The sequence below is a fragment of the Cricetulus griseus genome, chromosome 2 (assembly GCF_003668045.3).
Source record: "Cricetulus griseus strain 17A/GY chromosome 2, alternate assembly CriGri-PICRH-1.0, whole genome shotgun sequence".
Lineage (NCBI taxonomy): Eukaryota > Metazoa > Chordata > Mammalia > Rodentia > Cricetidae > Cricetulus > Cricetulus griseus.
This window is the reverse complement of record NC_048595.1, coordinates 423,108,497-423,131,674: the sequence shown is the minus strand read 5'-3', so window position 1 is coordinate 423,131,674 and position 23,178 is coordinate 423,108,497. Positions and strand designations below refer to the sequence as shown.

The window sequence follows — 23,178 nt, the reverse complement described above, 5'->3', positions numbered from 1 at the left end:
TCTGAGCTTGCTCCTCCTACTTGGCTGCAATATTGTACAGTTCATCAAATGTTTCTTTAACACCCCAACCCACACATAGCACCCCAGGTATGCTGCAGTGTAAATGATAATGCAGGTATCTCCTTAATACACTGAGAAGAAATCAGATATGTTTATATATGTGATAGGAAAGGACAGTTGGCAATTTGAATTTAGAATAGATTGCCATTTATTATAGCAGCCAAAATTTAAGAAGTACTTGAAGGTAAATTTAAGTAAACATGTATAAGAAAGATGCACCTAATTCTGAATCATATGACTACAGAGATGGCTCAGTAGCTAAGAGCATTTGCTGGTCTGGAGATGTGACTTTGGTTCCCAATACCCATGTCATGCAGCTTACAGCCATTGGCACTCCAGTGGCATAGGATGCAACACCCAACACCCTTCTCTCTCCCTCCCTCCCTCCCTCTCTCCCTCTCTCCCTCCCTCCCTCCCTCCCTCTCCCTCTCTCCCTCCCTCCCTCCTCCCTCTCTCCCTCCCTCCCTCCCTCCTTCTCTCTCTCTCTCCCTCTCTCTCAACACACACACACACACACACACACACACACACACACACACACACACGATCCAAGCAAGCAAGGAGATAGAGTATAATGATGTTTGAAAACATCTACTATCAGGTTATTAATTGGTGAAAGCTAGAGCAATGTCTCAGCGCTTAAGAGCACCCATTGCTCTTCTAAAGGATCTGGGGTCCATTCCCAGCACCCACCTGGGGGTTCACAACACCTCTTCTACTCTCTGAAGGCTCCAGGAGCGCTGCATAGATGTACCTGCAGGCAAGACACCCAAATACATAAAAATAAAGTAAAAGATAAAAATATAAAAAATAGTAATTCTTCTGAAGTTAAGCCCATTCTTTCCATGAGCTCTCAGTCAGCATCCAGGCAGGGTTTTTTCCCTTATCGTTTGTTTGTTGTTATAAACAGTGGAAATTTATGCAGATTTTTTTGGAAATAAAAAATATAAGACCTCAGTTTTTCATTGAACTTTGAGAAGGCTAGGTTGGGTGACTTATTTAAAAACTGACTCTATTATAAATCTTGATTTGCTGATTTATTGACAGAGATAACAGAATGGAAAAGAGTCCAGAAATGTACTACACTAAGTATCCAGTTGATTATCTTAGTCAGAATGAAGATTTCTTTCCTCAAATGACGTGAAACAATAGATATCCCTATTTTAAAAAAGAGAGTCATTAACATACATATATAAAGATTGAGTCACAGACTGTATCTTTAGTAACAACATGTATATAGCTATATATTTACATGCTATCTATTTACATATATGTGGAATTTTTATAAATATTATATATAACTCACATACATTTATTGAGAGCTAAGGAGCATGCATCTAAACTTCAGATTCTTGTTTCAGAAACTCCCCAACATCAAATACAAATAAATGCTAGGAGCTTTTCAGGCTACATATAAAACCACATTTGTATCAGGTGTTTTAAAAGAAATTAAAGATTACTAGTTTAATCAAACAAAGCCTTCAAAATGTAAAGGAAAATTATTTTATTTCTAGCCTATGAGTCCTCTACTGAAGAAAGGGAGAGAAACACACTAGATTTAGGCAGGCGGGGAGGCCAGTCATAGAGAAACTACGGGCAGGGGTAGTACCAATACTACAGTTATGCAATAAGCCAAAAACTCCACAGGTTCTGGCAAGTTTGAAATACACCTGGCTGTGAGAAGGCAGGAAGGGGGGGAGGCATGGCAAAGACCTGAGACTGGGTTGGGATCAGAATGTTTAGAACAATTACTATTAGTTGTGAGACATCTGTAGAAGGAGAAAGAGCACTGGACACAATACTACAAAGAGGAGTTTTAAAAATGCACTTTTTAAATAGGAAAACTTAAAAGCTGTACAAGAACTGAAATGGAATTGGATTCAGCCATATAATAATGTATTATGATTAATATCTCCATTAATAATGGACATTTCCATTTTTATACTATCAATTTGAAATTATCTTGTACCTTGAAATCAAAGGAGGCTTGAGAGAATGTTTGTGGGGGATGAATCCTTACCAAAAGACAACATATCTTTTCTAACCCCGATGGACAGAGAAAAACATTATTTAATAGGATATAATCACTAGACGTTGAAAAACATTGCTTTGGAGCTTATGATTAGATTGTGGGGCCAGACAAGAAGGGCATATTGTATTTCATTGACACTATTTTGCAGATTTTTTTTATTTGAATTAGAAACAAGATTGTTTGACATGTCAACCCAGTTCCCTCTCCCTCCTCTCCTCCCCTTCCCCCCCATCTAAAACCCTACCTATCACATGTCCTTTCTGCTCCCCAGGGAGGGTGAGGCCTTCCATAGGGGTCTTCACAGTCTGTCATATCCTTTGGGATAGGGCCTTGGCCCACCCCTGTGTGTCTTGGCTCAGGGAGTATGCCTCTATGTGGAATGGGCTCCCAAAGTCCACACCTATGCTAGGGATAAGTACTGAAACACCCTTTTAGTTTTGTTTGATTTTTCTTTACATATGGTTGTGTATAACTGGTAAAAATAATTAAAAATAAGATAAACATGTTGGAGAGATGACTTAGCAGTTAAGAGCACTTGCTGTTCTTCCAGAGGACCCACGTTTGGGTCCCAGCACCCAAGTGGAGGCTCACAATCACCACCTGTAATAGATGTTCCTACCTCAGACAGATCTTCTTGTTCTATCACCTTCATATATTGAACACTGCAGAACCTGTCACAGTCTATAGGTTATGGCTGGCAGATGGAGTCTCTGTCCTTACCAGACTGTAATAGAAACATGGGAACCATGAGAATTTGTTCTGTTCTGTGCATGTCAGTTTCAGCACTGTATTGGTACCTCCTGTTCTTTTTGATAAACATATAATCAATAAATGAGAGCAGTAAAAGAAAGGGTAAAATATTTCCAGAGCAACTGTCTTTGATATAGAATAGTATTGTAGTAAGATCTTTCAGAACCCAAAACATCACCCATGTTTGTTTTATTGATATAAAATGGGAATGAAGAGGTGATGAAATTGAGTTTATACTTCTAAAACTCTTTTAAAAGTTAATGGCTGACATCCCTATTGATCTCTCTGAGAACAAGATGGGGTGAAAAAGGAGAGCTGTCGAGGATTTTGGAAAATAATTCAATGACAAAATGGGAGAAGAAGTAAAACACATATGGCTCCAAGAAAGAGAGAAGCTAGGAAATGAGTTGTCATCAGTAAAAAGTTGTGACAGTTAATGCTGACGGTCAACTTGACAGTATATGGAGTGACTAAGAACATCGTGAGGGATCATCTACACTAGGTAAACCTCTGAAGGGTTACGCTAATTAGGTGAATTGAAGGGGGGAAACCCACCCCTAAAATTTGGTGACACCACTCCCTAGCCTTGGGTCCTTGCTTGTATAAAATGGAGAAAGAATGGTGAACACTGCTGTTCATTGCTTTCTGCTTCTTGGTTGTGGGGCATGTGACCTCCTGATGCTTTAACTTCCCAGCCAGGATGGGCTGTGAACTGAAATAAACTCACTCTTTCACTTAGTTGCTTCTATCAAAGCGTTTCATCACAGCAACAGAAAGGATACTCAGACAAACGTGTGTGTGTGTGTGTGTGTGTGTGTGTGTGTGTGTGTGTGTGTGTGTGTGTGTGTCTAGTAAGTTGGGGGGTTACAGAGGTTAGAAGTCAAGAGCAGTAGCATGTATCCATACTTCAGTTAGGGTGACATGATAGAAAGGATGCTGCTTAAATAACATGGAGAAAATAGGTTAAAATAAAGAGAAAACAGTTATCATAGTATTTAATGCCACAAAACTGACACCAGGCATGATGGAAGATGGCTGAACTGTTTCACAGTGGACTATACTTGCAATGTAAAATGTGTGATGAATATTAATTGGCTAGTAGCTTTATTCTGTATAATGTCATCATTGTTTCTGTGGTAACAGAAAATGAAAACTGTGGTACGTAGTGTCGCATCTTGCAATATACATACATGTAGATACATATTATTTAAACTGTTTTTTGTCTAAAAATATTTTCCTATGTTTTAATGCTCCTCTGGAAGACCATGCTCAACTTGTGTATTAACAGCTCCTTTCCAAAAGCAGAGCAATGAATAACTGGTTCTCACAAGTAAAAATTTTCCCCCAGTATTTTTAAATGGCTTATCTTGCTTTAGATTGCTTTCATCTAAAATTCCTTATTAAATTTTGCATTATGAAATAGTTGATTTTAATTGTATGTGCATCAAATAGAATCCGCAATTTGGGCTTTGATTCTTTTGCTGTTGTACTTTCTGTTTTCCTACTCAGCAGTGCAAAGGTTTGGCATCTTTGAGTGCTTTTGTAGTTATAGTTCTGCCTTCTCGAGTCATCCTCACCAAGGTTTGTAAGGTTGCTGCCAGTGTGGGTGTTACTATGAAAAATGAGGCTGCCATTTGTTCTCTAGGCAAAACTCAATGATGCCTTGGGGAGTCCATTGAGATTTCCTGGCCTGATTCACACTGTCATTCAGGGCTGAGGGCTCTGGCACTGACTATTTACTGGAGTCTCTTGTTCTGGATCAATGTCCAACCAAGAACCAGAGTGCTCCATGACAACCTTGTGGATGCTTCTGTCCAAAAATAGTCCTTTGTCTATACAAGGCTTTTTTGTTTATTTTGTTTTGTTTTCTATGAGTTTTTCAAAGTTGTTCACCATAAACATCACAGTATATGTTTTAGTAGCTGTATGGAGAGAATGACTCCCTGACTATTAGGAGAAATTACCTTCCATAATGTAAGATGCTTTGGAAGGCACCATGACCATAACTAAATATGTTAGGGCTCCAGTGGTTCCTGTTAATGATCCCAGCTCACAGCACCACGGAAGGTAAATCTTGGTATCTCAAATGCAGGATCTGCACAGGAGAACATATCAACTTGTTGCAATCTTCTGATGTGTGAACAGTTGCAACCCAGTGCAGAGACAGAAAGACAGAGACAGAGAGGGGGGAGAGAGAGAAAAAAAACCCTCCCTAGTTATATCTGTAATTTTTCAATGCTTGAATTCTTTTTAATTTCCTTGGTACCCATGAATAATCTTTTTTATTTAAACAGTGACATTTTAAGCTGTTGCATTTTTAGTTTTCCTTCAGAAAATTCTCAGCTCTTACTGAAACTTATATGTACACACACACACACCACACACACACACACACACACACACAGACCTTACTGTATGTGCAGGCTAGTCCTGATCTGTCTTTTTAGTGAGAGAAACCTGGCATAATCGTGGAAAGGTTAATGTGTTAATGTGTAGGAATTGATCATCAGCCACCGAGCATGGGAACACAGAGATTACAGTCAGAGCACGAATTGATTCAGTATTTCCCCTACTCCTGGAGGTGCGATCTTCCTATCTTCTCGCTGTCTCTCGTTTTAGTAGACAATTTATTGTTTTCACCTAAACTGGAGTGTGGAGGAGGAAGAGCTAAGCCTGAAGAGCATATAAATGTTTCTTCCAATTTATCAGAAGCTGGCTGTTGATTTGCTGAGGTGAGGAGCACACTAACCCTGACTCTCTCCACAGTGGGTAAACCTCACAAGTGTAACTACTGTGGACGAAGCTACAAGCAGCGCAGCTCACTGGAAGAGCACAAGGAACGCTGTCACAACTATCTCCAGAATGTCAGCATGGAAGCTGCTGGGCAGGTCATGAGTCACCATGGTGGGTAAAAAACGCATTTGTGATTTTTGTTCCTTCCTATCCTGCTGTGTATAGTCCTTCTTGTGGGTTAAGTTGTTCCATCTCCCTTTCTACCGTTTTCAACCGCATTGACTCTGTATGGGATTATCTTCCTCAGCAAGTTGACGTGAGCTGTTTTGGAACACACTACGAACAAGATTCTTGAGTTTCCGTGGCACTCCCAAATCAGTTGTGATAGCATGTGTTTGAATTAACACAGTAATGACAGCCAGCATTAGAGCTATATTAGAAATGCCACAGGAAAGTACTGTTGAGTCTTCCCTTGCATTTTGCTATTGAAATGGTTCCACACAAGTCTCTGAGTTCTCTTCATGAATGCTGAGGGTGTTAGCATTATAGCTTCTCTCAGAGGTGCACAATCAGCTTGGAATTGTTGGGAACAATTTATTTGGGGAACTAGTAATTTTACTTTGTACATATGCAAGAAACAACCTAGACCAAAATCTGATCTCTCTCCTTTCCCCTAAAACACATTCTGTCAGAAAACATCTCCATCCTAACAATACACTGTGGCAGTATGGAAGGTGGTCCCCATGGTGTGAGAGTCCCTCAAAGTTAATTCAGCTTAATGGTCTCACAAAGGAGAGTAACGAACTTGAATTCTTCAAATTCTTAGTGTCTCTTTTATCCTATTACTTATACCGAACCGTTTCATGCAAATAAAAGCCAAAGTCCTTCCTACCTTATTGGTTATATTTTTGTGTTTTTTTTTTATTTTAAAAGTATTGACTAATACCAGATGGTATAATTTGCTTCAGTCACTTTAAAAATATAAATATTAATTGCCTTAGATATAGACAAATCAAAGATCGTTTATCAAATTTTAGTATAATATATATATTATACTGTGGAAGTGTGCTCATTATACATTATACAGTTGGTGATTTTGTCGTTTTTATTTGAGATTTTTTTTCATGATTTTAAATTTTTGACTTTTTTGCATAGTTTGAGTCCTTCCATAAAGACTAAATGTCAACTAAATGGATGAGTGAGGATTATAGGACCCCAAGCATGGAATGTATACATTGTGGGCCTTGGGATTTGATAAATCTGGTCTGACTATCTGGTGTTTGAATATGTTGGTCATAGGTACGCTGTGAGAATTAAACGTAAGAGGTTATATAATGAATGTCTCCTAAGCAATGTTTTTCTATTAGATTTTAGGGCACTAGTACTTAGAACCAGTAAATTGGCCATTCTCCTTAATGTTACCACTGTTTAACAGTGGGGGTTGCATTTGCCTACTCAGAACATTGTTTTGTTTTAAATTGATGGTTCTCAACCTTCCTTATGCTACAACCCTTTAGTACAATTCCTTGCTCTGTAGTGACCCCAACCATAGGATTATTTTCATTGCTACTTCATGACTATAATTTTTGCCTCTTTTATGAATCTTAATGTAAATATTTTTTGAAATAGAGGTTTGCTTCTGGGGTCGTAAGCCACAGATTGAGAACAGCTGTTTTAAATTGCTGGTTTGGGGGCTAACTGGAGGCAGAGGAAGTAGGTTTAGTACCATGCAAAAGTTCTCCAGTGACTTGCCATTGTGTCATTAGTTTTCCATGTGATGTTCCCCCATTGCAATTCTGGCCTGTGGTGAGAAGACATATACAAATTCTATTAATTTATTAATCTATTTATTCATTTACAGAATTCAGAATTACATGTGGACCCAAATAAAAGCCAGAATTTTTCAAAAGTTTATCTTATTGTAGAGTGGATATAAATATATAATTATATGTATATGGACATATCCTAGAAGAAGAATCATATAACATGGAGAAATAACTATGTGTCATCTAAATAGCTGGGGCTTGGTATTGTCCCATTTGCCATATTTTTAGTCCTTCTCAAATATAGGCTCTGGTGATGAACCTAAAACACAATAGGGATGAGCTTGAAAGAGACAAGGCAGAGCACTGGGGACAGCAGGGCCAAGCCAGGGAGAAGTAAAGTGGTGACAGGTTTTGGTGTTACCAGCTTTAAATTTGTTCGTAAATATTAGATAGTGCTTCAACCACACTCACTACATGTTTAACACCATTTCATGCTGCTTACTGAAGTCATAGAATAATCTGAAAGCATTGTAAGCCTCCTTTTCCTTCCAAGAACATATTTAATAGGGAACTGCATTGAGTATGAGGAAGCAAATGACAGATGCCATGGGGGTGGGGGATGAGAAGGTGGAATGCTACCAAAATTGTCAATTGTCTCATATAGCAAGCTTGTCTTACATCTAAGAAATTCATATTTATTCTTTCCTTCTCTTCCTGTCCTCTTACCTATTTCGCTCTTTCTGTTAGTGGTATGAGTGGAGGTTTTTATCAGTAGGGCTACTACCAACTCCATGTCTGACATAGTTATTTTTCTTAGCCTTTCTTTCCCAAAATTTGTTTGTCCCCACACTGGTTCTTCATGGGAAGAAGGGTTTGAAGAAAAAGGAGTATTCATCCACTTCACCTGGAAAAGACTATCAAGAATTGCTGTGGAACATTCTAGAAATAGATAAAATGTCACATTCTATATGCCTTTATTATATTAGTGGACAACCCAGGTTAAAAATAACAAAATGAACTGACGCAAACACTGTAGGAGTGGTGTCTGAAGTTCTCCATGAGCACAGACATCGCTGATGGAAAAGTTGAGGACATCTTCAAACATGCGTAGCATCAGATCTGAGAATGAGAGGTGAAAGAGAAAGTCCATACTCCTGACAGCTGCCAGATTGTGTATTCCATGAAGAGAAGAGGCGTGTAGGCATCAAAGACCATTAGCAGATTATCCAAGTGAAATAAAAGAGGGACAGAAAGCAAGGCTCAAGTAGCAGGTTGGGAGACAAAAGCACTGTATGCTGTGCCAGCCTGTGAATACCACGATTTGATTGATAAGATGCCACTGGGTGATTAATTTCAGTGTCATCCAAAGGAAAGAAACACCATTGTAGAGTAAGGTTTGATGTCTTCCTGGGTCAGGGGACAGAATGGGCAGGGTGGAGACAGTGATGCCAGCCAAGGAAAGGGTGAAAAGGCAGTGCCAGGACAAGGGAGTGGGATGGGGCACTGAGGCATATTTAGGAAGAAAATCAAATGCTCTTATAAATATCTGTTGAACTGAAGGAAAATGAAGTCTTCCTAGAATTTGAAAATTGATAGTATTTATGGTTAGAAGAAGCAGTGTTGGGAATACTCTCGTGGATCTACCTTTATAGTTTATTCGTGTGATGAGATATGATATGAAAAGATAAATATATTTTATTCTCCATATTACACCAAACACAGTCAAAGAAGATGCCGAGTTATGGAGTTTGTTAAAAAAAAATGAAGCTATTATCGTATGTGTATATATACCTTTAATCTATATAAATGTTCTGTCATGTAATTAATACAATTGAGACATGAGCTAACTAGAAAATTAGTTTTGACTTCTAAACAGTATAGATCCAGAAACAATATGTTAAACTTCACCACATTTATAAAAGCAAAATCTCCAATTATATAGTTAAGGGGGAAAGTGTCAGGTCTTTTCCTCATGAACTTAGAAGGCTGTCAAGCTGTTTTATATGTCGGTATTCAAAATATGTCCACAAAAAATTATAGCGCAGTCCAGGGACTCCATAAAGCCAGACCTCCCAAGATTAACACTGTGACCTGTTAGTGATGCACAGAAAAAATTACTTCTAATCTCGGTGTCTTCAATTCCCTGTCTGTAGAATGAAGAGCATCTGCTTCCTGGAGTGCTTGAAAGTATTGTATAAATTATTAAATATAAAGCTATGAAGGAGTACTTACAACCAAGTTTCTGTCCGTTATTATTATTGCCAATGCGGCAGAAAGTTTGCCTTTTGGCATGAAGAGCTGCTGTGAAATTGACAATAAAACAAACTCTGTTGTAGTCACTGTTTTCAGTTCACATGAGCTTCATTGAACTTGAGACAAGCCATCTGAGTTGAAGTGGATGTGGTGTGGGACAGTCCCCACCCAGGTTTCATTTTGAGTGTTAGGTGTGTGCAAATGTGAAAATTCAGTGTAAAACCTAAAGCAAAACTGCCACACTTTGAACTACTCATTTCAGAACTAATTAGCATATTCAATTTGCAGGGCAAACCCCATCGACGACTTTTGCTGCCTTTCTGGCAAATTTTACAACAATTTTTTTGTCTGCCACCAATATTTTTTATTCTGTGTCTGGGCTTGTGATATATATTTGTTCTTTGGTTCACACGTGGACTACTTTGTAGCTTTGTAGGCTGTTTTTGTTTTCGGAATAGACTCGGTGCATATCCCAGGATAACCTCCTACTTATGGCAATTCTCCTGCCACAGCTTCCCAAGTGCTGGGGTTACAGGCATAAGTCACCATGTCCGGCATGTAATTATTTTATTAGGTAATAAGTGCTTATGAGTTTACTACTGAAAACACAAGGGCATAATCTCCATTCCACTGCCTGTTTCCTCACCACACCAATGCCATTATTTTAGCCTCCTGCCTCCTGGCTCACTTAGCTGAGTTCTGTGGTCATCTTGGTATTGTTTTTCGTTTGTTTTCCAAGTTATTTTTACAGTGGTTAAAAGATCACCTAATATCTTAGGTAATGCTTTGGAAAGAATTTTCTTCTTGATACTATCATAAATAATATCACTGTTAATGCCCATATTTCTAATTCTTGTCTTGCCTTTTTTTTTTCCAAGCTTACAACCAACAGTTACAAGATTCGTTATTATTCAGATCCAGAGGGTATCTTATTAAATGTAGAGTAAACTTTAACTTCTTCTAGTCAATCACTAGGTTACCCAAATATTGATTATTGATTTCTTTTAAAATGGCTGAGTGAAGATACCTTTCTGATTATCTTTTTCATTTTAAGGTCAGCAACAGGTATTGATAATCAATAAGTCATGTGATATGAGCTTTCATTTCATCTTTGCTTTAAAATGTTAATGTTCATCAGCTGCACACCCCCTCTCCCCCATAGATTAGAATGTATTGGGTTTCACAAAATTGGTCTGTCGTCTACAAATACACAGACCTAGGTGAATCACTTTACAGTGTATGCTGAATGAGGACAGAGCACCTAGGAGATGGAACCTTCTGCTCTCTTGTATGAGCACTAATGTTAATCACCCCATCTGATCTGTGTGGAATGTCACCCTCTTCCTAGTTAAATATCCTGGACTGGATTCTTACTGAATAGCAACTTTTATGAGTCACTTGTCTATCCTACTGAAGCCAACAGCAACTAAGGCATGTGTAACGAATGGAGTCCATCTAATGAATCAGGGCAATAGTTCAGTGAGCCAATGTGTCAGTTTGGAAATGGATTCCTTTGTCCTGCTGACTGGCTGTTTTTAGAAATAAATTACAGTCTTAAAGATACTACAGTCTACTATCTACAGACAAGTGCAGAACCGAACCTCCAGCATGAAGAATCACATGTAGGTTGTTGTGCTGCCAGTAAGACTAGGAGCTCATCAAATAGAAAATCAGCTCCAGGAAAACGTGCGGGGGAAGAGTTGTCAAATATTCTGCTGCTGCTAAGCCTTTCTGCAAAACAAGGTGGCATATGTAAATTATTCTAGAAAAATAAAGCCTCAAAATCTCAGTAGCAGTGCAGTCTAAAGTATTATCAATTTTAGTCTATCCTAAACATACTTTGAAGGAATAAAATGAGAAAAAAAATCAGATAAGCATTTTGGTTGATCACCAGTAGTAGCAACAGTTTATATCACTGAGCTGAGAGAGATTCAGATTCATAAAAATAAACCACCGTGTGTGTGTGTGTGTGTGTGTGTGTGTGTGTGTGTGTGTGTGTGTGTGTGTGTGTGTGTTATTAAAGAATATTCTTTAATGCTGTAGTTTTTACTTCCTTTATTTGGTTAGACAGACTTATTTTTTATAACACGTATCAGGATAGCTTACTTATCTGTGTCTCTCAAATGCTGAAGAAGTCACCAAATTGCCTTTTACATGGTTTTGTGTAGTACCGCCTATGGAAGATTGTAAAGAACAAGAGCCTATTATGGACAACAATATTTCTCTGGTGCCTTTTGAGAGACCTGCTGTCATAGAGAAGCTCACAGCAAATATGGGAAAGCGCAAAAGCTCCACTCCACAGAAGTTTGTGGGTAAGCAGCACAGAGGGGTGACTTCATTCCACACCTGGGACTGTGATGGGAAAAAGATATGATTCCATGTGTTAGCATATGAGTGTTGTGTAAGTGTAATGAGAGCTTTCGGGCCCAGCAGGGTCCCTCCTCCCTTCTCTGCACCAAAGAAGCACACTGAGACGCTATATTAATTATAAAGCTGTTGTCTGTTTGGCTGTGGTTTCTTATTGGCTAGCTCTCACTTAATTATTAACCCATAACTACTAATCCATGTATTTCCACGTGGTGGTCTTGGCTTACCAGACCTGCAACTCCCTTGCCTGCTATATGATGACAGCTGGCTCAGCGTCTCCACAGAGAAGAGAAGAGAGGAGAGCCATTTCCTGTTTGTCCCTGCTTATGTTCTGATTCTGCTCAGCTTCGTCACTTCCAGCCTGGCCAATCAACCAATCAGTGTTTTATTCATTAACTAATAAGAGAAACATACACAGAAGGACTTGCCCCATTATGTAACGATCCATGTCTTTGCTCCATCATTCTCTCCAATTCTATGACCGTCCATGTACATAACACACACACACACACACACACACACACACACACACACACACACACACACACACACATACACACGTGCACACACACACATGTGCACACACACACTGCCTTAGACACATGGGAAAGTATTACAGGATGATAGTAAGTAGCATCTCAACATACAATGATATATAAAGTGAGATTATATGTTAAAGCTAACATGTTATTTTAATTCATACTGAATAAGAGATGAGATCTACACTACTGGCCACACATTTGTGGTATCTTTTCATTTCTATTAGTATCAGCTTTGTTTGACTGTTTTAATTTCCAATATTAATTCTTTGGTTATTTGATCTAGAATTAAAAAGCACTTGAAGTGTTCCCAAACTTTGCCTTCAAAAATTAATGTAGCAGTGTCCATCTAAAATGTTTCCTTCATGCACCTGCATTTTTTGTTTTGATCCCTATTTTTCATCCAGCCTATGACTTTTGAGCTGAAAAGATGAAAGATTATTTATTTTAGACTTCATTTTTCATTTCCAAGACTTTAGGTATTCTCTGGTATGCCCAGTGTTGTTATTCTTCATCTGTGCCATATCTTGTGGATCATCTCTGAGGAGAGAGGGTCTTGCATTTGTTAAAGAATGTATGAATGGTAGAGTTTCAGTAGAATTGTTAAAGAACCATTATTCCTTGTGTATGTAATATATCTTTTCTTATAGTGATAAAGTTAAAAGAATAGGTAAAATTATTACAACAGATTCTCATATTCTACCACTGGAGAACCTGGTAGGAGAGCCTTACTAAGTAGTGGCTGGGAACTAGCCTCTTCCTTGGTCATTTAAGGAGGCTATGAAAATTCTGTTGCTCCAGTAAAACCGTTGAGAGGCCTTCTTGTGAATTTTCATAGAGAACTAGCAAACCATTTGTCACATTAAGACCAACTGAAGGGAAGTAGTGAACACTCAGAACATACACATCCTAAAGATCGTCTGCCACTATTGAAATCCAAATTCTTCTGAAAAACACTCTTCCTATGATTTCTAGAACATTTGTCTCTCCCATTTTCTTCCATCTTCTCTGTTCCTCTTCACTCAACTATTCACAAGTATAGAATTCTGAAGAGTCACCTCACTAGATCTTGGGAAAGAAAACATAATTGCCCCATGAAAGACCCATCCTTGTTTCTTTTCATTTTCAAAATATCACACACACACACACACACACACACACACACACACACACACACACACACACCACATATATGCCTCCCCAACTTATAGGTGCCCCTCCCTGTACATACAAGTTCTTTGCCTATTGGACCACACAAATAGCACACAGAGGATCAGATGTTTTCTAAGGATTGCCTTAAGCACATGCCATCCAGAAGCTCTGCTGGTACAGAGGCTGTAGGAACCCCAGAAATACACTCAGGAAAAACTCTTGAAGGATTTCTGGGATCCTTGTACAGAAAAGAGTGCAGCCTGCAATCTCCAGCATTATAAAATCCTCGTTCCATGAGGCCTTCTAGATATGCTGTGAAGTGTAGGAATCCAGCCTGGCTCTGTCTGCTGACATAAAAGAATTTTCCAAACACTCTGCTTGACCTTTTCTTCAGTTTACCGATGGCAGAGTGATACCATCAGCTGCCATGCTTCCAAAGTTGCCCTCCTTCAGCACATGTACCTGTTACCATATGACCCTCAAACGGAAGCTATTCCCTTTTCTATCTTGCTGTCACCCACGCCTCCATTTTCCAAGACTGAAAACTCAACTTCACACTTCCCGTTCTCTTTATCTGTCTGGATAATCCCACAGGCCTAGTGACAGTATTGGTCTAATTGCTGTCCATTCCATGAACCCTTCTCCATTGTGCCATCACTACATAAGTCCAGGCATCTCACTACAGCAACTTTCTGCATCCTCTTGTTGAATGAATATCATATCAGGGCATGTTCCTGTTTAAGTACGGCAAGCTGTAGTGCTCTCGGGATAAAATCCCTCCCTCTCCTGCTGCGTGCCTTGTCCTCTGGCTCATTTTAGTCATCTGTTTCCACTCTCAGCTGTGTTGAAATGTAATTGCTTATTATAAGTCATCCCCTCTTATTTCTAAACCTCCCTGCCAGCAACTCCACCTCCATGCTTCTTTACTAGCCAATGTTTTTACCATCCCATTCTCCATCCTAATATCACTTCTTTCAAGAAGTCTTCCTTTATTCCTCTTATACCAGTTAGATATACCTCTTATTTGAGCATAAAATACCTACCAAACCATCATTATCTAAATTGTAAGCTCTTTGAGAACATGGGTCAGAGTTATCTAGCTTAACTTTGAAATTTTTAAAGTTTATTATCTTTTTTTGTAATTTGATTATTTCTTTTTGTTGTTCATTTGGTTTGTTATTGTCTGCTTTTTCCAAAACATGGTTTCTCTATATGGCTCTTGCTGTCCTGGAACTGTGTAGACAGAGTCTATAGTTTAGACCATGCTGGCCATTAACTCAGAGATCCCTCTGTCTCTACCTCCTGGATGCTAGGATTAAAGGTGTGTCACCACAGCCAGCTCAGTACTTTAAACTGGATGCCAGGAGGTGGATTCGTTTTCATTACTCCATCATTAGCTTTAGGCTTTGGGGCTATTTCTTTTAGTTTTGTTTTTTTGAGACAGGGTTTCTCTGTGTAACCCTGGCTGTCCTGGAACTCATTCAGTAGACCAGACTGGCCTCAAACTCAGAGGTCTGCCTGCCTGTCTCCCAAGTGCTGGGATTAAAGGTGTGAGCCACTACCACCAGGCAAGGCTATTTCCTCAAATCTGAAATAAAATTAATGTTTTAATGCTGCCTCTTCCAGCATTGTCAGAATCTACATTTTCTAGTGTCACCACACATTAGTCCTTTACCCACAATATATTATGACATATAACAGCATACTATTTCAAGAAGCTTTATCTGTATACTTTCCTTGTCAGTAAATAGGTAAATACCACATAGTTTTAATGGTGGAACTTCAAAGGGATGAACTTCTCTGACAGATAGGAATATTGCTCTTTTTCTTTTCTGTTTGAAACTCCAAACTCCTTCATGGTTAATATTCAGACCTTGTATTGAATAAAATACTGGGGAATTTTTTTTATTTTTTAATAGTAAATATTAAAGGAGAAACAACGTACTTGAAACAAGAAGCATGGAGACTAACAATGGGCATACAAAGTGTAATTGTCACACGTCTGGACACATCTGGTATAAAAGCTGCCAATTCCAAGAAACAAAAGTTAAGCAACTTTGTCAACAAGTATTTTTAATGATCCTTAGTACATTTTAAAGTAGCTTTAAATTCCATTCATTTTATCAGGTGATATAGCTTTCAAACCACTTTAATAATGATTATTTACATCCTACTGCCTGATATGTATTGATTCTATAACTTTTCTTTTCTAAAGTAGCAGGGAAATCAGCCCACTTCTTCCTGGTCAAGAGTGAAACAGCATGGCAGCATAGCCTATAACCAGATCCCTTATACTCTCCCAGTCGTTGTAGCTCATCTACTGTGTTTTCGATACTCAGAAATGAGCATAGTCTGATTTATTTTCCCCTGACATTTATTCCTTCTCCTAAAATCCTGAGCACTACCCAAATGAGCATCTTAATAAAAATTAAAAATAAGATAAAAGTCTTTCAGGCTGGATTCATTTCTGGGATATCATTAGAGCAAGTGCAAATGGCTTGTTACAAATTCTTTTTTGCATGATCGAAGTACCTGTGCATCTCAACAGAATTAAAGGAGCCCAATCACTTGACCCAAAGCATAAAAAAGCACAATTTGTGTAAAATTGAGAAAGTGTTTAGTTAACTTTGTAACTCTTTATATTTTTAATCCAATCACTAATTTTGCTGTTTTCTCTTCCTTTTTTTTAAATTTTCATTTTAGGGGAAAAGCTGATGCGATTCAGCTACCCAGATATCCATTTTGATATGAACCTAACGTATGAGAAGGAGGCTGAGCTGATGCAGTCTCATATGATGGACCAAGCCATCAACAATGCAATCACCTACCTTGGGGCTGAGGCCCTTCACCCTCTGATGCAGCACGCACCAAGCACAATCGCCGAGGTAGCCCCAGTTATAAGCTCAGCTTATTCTCAGGTCTATCATCCCAACAGGATAGAAAGACCCATTAGCAGGGAAACGTCTGATAGTCATGAAAACAACATGGATGGCCCCATCTCTCTCATCAGACCAAAGAGTCGACCCCAGGAAAGAGAGGCCTCTCCCAGCAATAGCTGCCTCGATTCTACTGACTCAGAGAGCAGCCACGATGACCACCAGTCCTACCAAGGAAACCCTGCCTTAAATCCCAAGAGGAAACAAAGCCCAGCTTACATGAAGGAGGATGTCAAGGCTTTGGATGCTACCAAGGCCACCAAGGGCTCTCTGAAGGACATCTATAAAGTTTTCAATGGAGAAGGAGAACAGATAAGGGCCTTCAAGTGTGAGCACTGCCGAGTCCTTTTCCTAGACCATGTCATGTACACCATTCACATGGGTTGCCATGGCTACCGGGACCCACTGGAATGCAACATCTGTGGCTACAGAAGCCAGGACCGTTATGAGTTTTCATCACACATTGTTCGAGGGGAGCACACATTCCACTAGGCCTTTTCATTCCAAAGGGGACCCCTATGAAGAACTGCACAGGAAGAAATACTGCACTTACAGTCCCACCTTTCCTCAGATGGTGACACACTTTCTCCTTAATTCTGTCACTGTCTATAATTCTTATTTTGTGGACAACATGTCATTTGCTCTGCCTAATTATATTAAGAAAGAAACAAGGGAAAAGGGATGGGATCTTCACTGATGCTGTGGCTTTTTTTTTTTTTTCTTGTGGGCCTCTAAAGCAGTTTGTTTCAGCCATGCATCCATATTAAGGCCTGCCATGCTTTGGAGAATCATTTGGTTCATAGAGATTCACCTAAAATATTCTGATTTGCCATTGATGTTCAGGATCGTGAGAGAAGGCAGGAAAGTTGAGAGTTTTCTGGTTAGGACTTTGGCAATTTGAAATGGCCTAAGTAATTTGATTCTCAAAGATGTTTCAAAATGTAAACCCATTTTTAATTTTCTGTTCTTAGAGATCATGGAACACAAACACATTGTTATTTTCAATAACTCCTTGGATGAGTTGACTTGTTGTGGGTTCTATGTTTACCTCCCCAACGGAATTTATAATTCAGTATGTTTTACACTGTATCATAGAGTAAAACTTTTAAACTACAGGTAGTTAAGGGCCACTACGATATGTCTGAGGTCCTTTGATCTTATTTTTCTAAACTTGCGCACTGTTTTTCCATAGTTTTGATGACTGGCATTTTATAGACACCCTGGCAGCCTTACTTTTAACACCTGTAACAAATAGTATTTTTATGTAGTTTTCAGAATCACATATGGTCTAAGAGTGGGTAAGAGGCAGTCAGTAATTTCCAGGAAGAATTCTGCTTTTCACAATTTGAGATTTTTTTTCTTTTAAGTCGTAATACGATGGTAGCCTAGTATCCATATTTGTTTCTAAAGGTGTGTTTACGATTGTCACTTTATCAGCATTTAATCAGTGTTAACCAGTCAGCAGAAAAGTGTAATTAGGCTAACAGTAGGGGGAAATCCCACTCTGAGAACCCTCTTCTGGTATTTTTCTTCAAGCTGTGACCACTCAGTGTTCTATCCATAGTCCATTCCTCTTTGACTTTTGGAATAGAAGATCTTAAGGCCTGACTATCCACTGCTTCTTTCTAAATCTGGGAGCAGCTAATTGGACCTGAATATGGTCACTTGAACCCTGGAAGGTCATTCATTAACTAGGGCTATTTATTCCACTATTTCTTCAGTAATAATGGTACTACCTTTGCTGCAGACAAAAGGGAACTTCTTTGTAACCTTAATATCACACTGCAGGTCAAACAAAAGAGCATCAAAGTTTTCTTTTACCCTTCTTGGAGTTAAGAAAGTGACAGTCTTCAGGTAAGGTCCTGCACTTTAAAAAATTCAACTCTAAAAGTCCTTGTCAGAAAGGCATCGAAATCCCTTAGTAGAGAATTATCTGCCCTCTCTTTATTTGCACAAGGCATATACTTCCATGTTTCATGTGCAGGTTTTAAGGTGATCTCTCTGAGTGCTTGGCTTTCTCTCTGGAGTCCACTGGCATTTGTGAGTGGGATTGGAGCACACTGTTCTCAAGTCAGTTGGGAGAATGCATTTGGCAGACATAACTTGTTGCGTGAGTTTGAGGAAAACAGCCTGACCATGACTGGATTATCTGATAGCCATTTGTAAATGCAGAAGGTCTGCTAAACAGTAACAAATAAGTGCTCCAACTGGCCCTTGAATAGGATGCTGAAGCCATGGAACTGCAAGGTGACCTGGGCAGGATCAGGAACTATTCACTGATGAGCAAGCAGTGTTCTCTTAACTGGCTTTGCAAGTTTCCATCTGTTCACTTGAAGAACTTTTTAGCTCTAACATAGCTGGAGCTAGGTAGAAAAGTTCTGAATTATCTCTTTTACTAATCCCTACCTTAGTTATTTCTGGACAAATTGTCCAAATGGTTCCCTTACTTGTAAGAGAATGCACCAAAATAGAGATATAGCGGATGCCAACTATTGGTTTTTTTTTTTTTTTTTTTTAATCCCTTGGTAATTTGTGAAAACACAGTTTACTCAGGGAGAAAGCATCTTGTCAAGACTCCCTTACCCCCAGTTCTACCCTGCACACTCTGGAATCCTAATGGAAATGACATTTATGCTTGAATGAGGTAAACAATGTTAAGGCTTATGATTTTTCGGTTTTTTGCAATTTAACAAAGCATTTGGATGTCTGTCAATGTGTTCATAATTTTGGCCCTGTGAATTTCTGCTGGCATCCATTTTATCAATTTTCTTCATTTTCTCTCCTCATACCTACTGTATTAACAATCATGATCTGCCTGCCCTTGGATTAAACTGAATTTAGGTGTACCTAAAGATTTGTGTACTACCCCTTTGAAGATGGTACGAACATACTCCCTACCTTTCTAATTCCATCTTAGTGGAAAACCTGATTTATTCAAAAAATCAGCTATGAAGGTGTATCTGCTATTCGTATACACTAGCATTTTTTTTTAAGATGCATGACTTAAGGTACAAAAAAAAAAAAAAAAAAAAAAACAGATGGCTCAGGTGTGACAGAGACAAATGAGGACAAAGTGAATTCAAAGTTTGTAGGTTACAGTGAATTTTGTGGACGTAGTGCTGTCTGAGGGACTCTCAATGACTTTTTCACCAAAGAGAATAGGTGACATGGTAGCACCTAAAAATAAATGTGAGGGCCAGATACCAAATAAATCAAATTTGCATAACACTTACAAACCCAGTTTATTTAGGTGAGATTTAACAGTTGAGTGAGTGTTTGAGGGGCATGAAAATGGGTTACCCTCTGTGTTTTCCAGTTTGGCAGAAATTTATCAGCTGATTCTGTCCTAATTTTGCCGAATTTTTTTTTTGTTTTGTTATCACCAGTTCTTTCTGGAGAAACACACTGCCTCTCTGTAATTGTGATGAATTGCTGTTTGAAAGGTCTTCTAGAACAGTGACCAGCACCATGAGCAGTAGAGAGAGGCAGGAAGCACTGTCGTTCAAACATTCCGTTGAGAATTTTCTGAATAAAACGGGCTGTTTTAATGCATTAAAGTTTGCAGGCACGTGTGTATCACACATTCTTTTAATGAAGATTCATGAAAAGAAGCGGTTAGCATCACCAGATGTGTTACAAAAGCTTAGAAGTAAGAGTACAGTTAATATATCAGCACTTAGGTCTTCTTTACCAGGTTGTATTAAGAAATCCCGAAGTTGGCAGTGTATATTTAGGGCTAGTGGCAAATTAAATCCCATGTTTCCATTGTCTACATCCAGGGGGCAGGAGGGTTTTAACCTGTGAGAATTTAAAGAAATACAGATTCTTTTGTTTTGTTTTGTTTTCTTTTAGAGAGGAAGAAAATACAGGAAATGATTTAGCAATTTTGTCCTGTATTTGTGCTTTTTTGTGTCACAGTTGGGTACCTCACAAAACCTTGACTTTTGTGTGTTTTAAATTTTAACTCTATATTTCCCAAGTCTTACTTCATCTTATCTCCAAAATGGTAAGTTATGTTAGAAAGATAAGCAGAGGAGGCTGTACTGGACCAGGGAAGCTGCCTGCCCCTAGATTCAGGACAGTGCCTAGACTATCAGGACATCTGACTACACATTTTTTAGCCCTGAATTATTCATTATTATGAAATTGTAGATTTGTGGTCGTCATCATTTATATTTCACGTTATTTTAACACATACTGCCTGTGTATTCTACAGTAAAAACTCCCCGTATTCAAAAGGGAAAAAAATAAAGTGAGGGGTAAATTTAAGCTTTGTATATATAAAAGTTATTTTATAAATATTTTAGTCTTCCAGTTTCTGCAAAATAATTAAAATATACAGTAACTGGTCTCAAATTCTGAATTTAATGTATTAAATACTTATAAAATTTTCTATTGGTGCCTTTTAAAATTTCATTGAGAGTGTTGGTGAGCTGGTTTAGCTCTACCAACTTTTCCTGTGTATTTAAAAAGAAAATCACATAAAATTTAAGTACTCTCTAATTCATCTTTGTGATCTTAGCAAAAAAAAAAAAAAGGGGGGGGGGAACTGCTAAAAGAATTTCCAAACTTTCAGCTGAGCTGGCAAAAGTGACAGGAAACTTTGAAACCAGATTTTAATCTTTTTTAGCTTGATAATATTTCTGAACACTATTATATGATAGAGGAGAAATAGAAGGCAGAGTCGCATGTCAGCAGCAAATTGAACTCTACTGTGTTTTTGCTTTATTCTTGAGGAAGAATTGGTTGGCATCACACAGGGTTTCTTTGTAGAATTTGGGGTCAATAATTACAGTATTGTTTTGCATTTCTTATGCCTAACTAGTGTTACTCTAGTCTTGGATCCAATGTCTTCTCACCAGTGGTTGGTTTATGAGATAATGTGGAAATACGATCACTGTTTCCCTCTTGAACAAGACAAAACTCAGCACACATGTCACAAAGCCCTTCTCGGAAGTGTCACCTCAGATGTTTAGGACAGGGTTTGTCTGTCACTTGTGAGGGTGTCTTCAACTATGACAGCGTTTCTAAAAATGAGCTGCTGGTTGTATAAAGTAGACATCATGTGACCAAGAAGCTGTGATATACTGGTGTTTCCTTCTGTCGTAGTGTACTCTTAGGCCAAATTAGTGACACCTTGAATATTTTTACATTTATTACAGAGACCTAAAATTTTGGAATTTCCACAAGGTTTTTATGTAACATTCTATTTCTAGTGGTTTTGTGTTCTCTTGCTGCACTGTGAGTTTGTGGGTATTTTTCCATATGCACTCTTAGAAATGAGTTCTTAATTCTATTTATGGTGTCTTTCTCCCATTATACTCTACTGGTGTATGTTCTGTACAAGTTTGCTATGAATTCACCTTTATCCCATATAGACAGTGGTACATGAACTATTAGTTTCCTAAGATGAGTTTTATATTATGAATTAATATGAAAATTTAGAGGTCTTATGCTAAATCACAGTAAGTACAGAATAAAAACTTCCTATAGGTACAAATAAGCCAGTTTGCAGTCAATCAGGCCTTCAGTTTACCTCACATAACACAGAGTAAGGAAAGCTTGGACAGACGGCGGTCACTGAATCCACTACTATGCACTTACTAGGATATCACTGAGTTTCATTTACTGGAAATGGATTTTAAAATGAATACACTGTAACTGTAAGGAGAAAAGGAATATAGGGGTTGCTGATAATTTTGTTGATTTTTTTTTTTAAGTTTTTCAAATTACGAAACTGTGATCTAAAAAAAGTTTTGGCTGTGGAGCACTTGAGATTTTGTATGTCAATCACGTGCCCCCCTTCTGTATGAATAAGTTGGGTTTTTACCTCCTTGGTTGTCACTTCCTCTTACATCTTTGTGTTCACTCTGTTCACAGCCCTTCTGCCATTGTCTTTGGATGTCTTTCTTGACGCTCCTAAGAGTCGGAAGAGGGGGTCAACTCTGAACCTCTGATCCATTAAGTCTTAATTTTTTTGGTAGTTTTTCTTAGCTCTATAATCTTCTGGTGTATTTTTATACTCAAGTGTAGTTTTATATTTTTAAAGCTTGGTTGGGTTGCTATGGTAAGCTATCTAGTTCTTATTTTGCTTAATTATCAAGTATGAGGCACCTAACATGACTCCAGAGGTTCTGCAGAGTATATGTCTGGTTCATGTTTGCTTGTATTTTAAATTGCTTGGCTTTCTTCTAAAATACAAGTCATAAAAAATAACTTCCCCCCAAGCACTTAGAAAGAAGATAAAAATGTAGAGTCTTAACTTACTTCCCACTGTGGGGACAAGTGCTTTAGCAGTAATATTCCAAACACAAAGAGGGTTTCCAGGCCCTGGGCTTGCTAAAATAGTCCAGCCTTTTAAACCATGTGTTATTTGCAGTTTCAGAAGGGTTATTTCCACTATCTACTTTAACAGATATTCTTTCTGTCCATAAAAGTGCAATACCCCTCTTGAAGTCTTAAAAACTATGGTAATTTTTCTGACATTTCTTCTTTAGCCAATGACAAAAAGAAACCGCTGGAAATTAAACATGTCAAAGGACATAACAAGCAAAGATAAAAAACACTCCACTATCTAAAGATTAGAAAAT

General features: G+C 38.4%; 1 protein-coding gene across 4 annotated transcripts in view; it reads left to right on the top strand.

Moving 5' to 3' along the window:
* Ikzf2 (IKAROS family zinc finger 2) overlaps positions 1-21,137 on the top strand; it is a 148,620-nt gene extending 127,483 nt beyond the window's left edge. For all 4 annotated transcript variants that reach the window (XM_027397147.2, XM_027397146.2, XM_035441019.1 and 1 more), the window contains 3 exons: positions 5,609-5,746; positions 11,763-11,906; positions 16,356-21,137. In XM_027397147.2, the coding sequence (XP_027252948.1) occupies positions 5,609-5,746; positions 11,763-11,906; positions 16,356-17,080 (1,007 nt within the window). In that variant the 3' untranslated portion in view covers positions 17,081-21,137. The remainder of the gene's footprint in view (positions 1-5,608; positions 5,747-11,762; positions 11,907-16,355) is intronic.
* Positions 21,138-23,178: the final 2,041 nt, after the last annotated feature.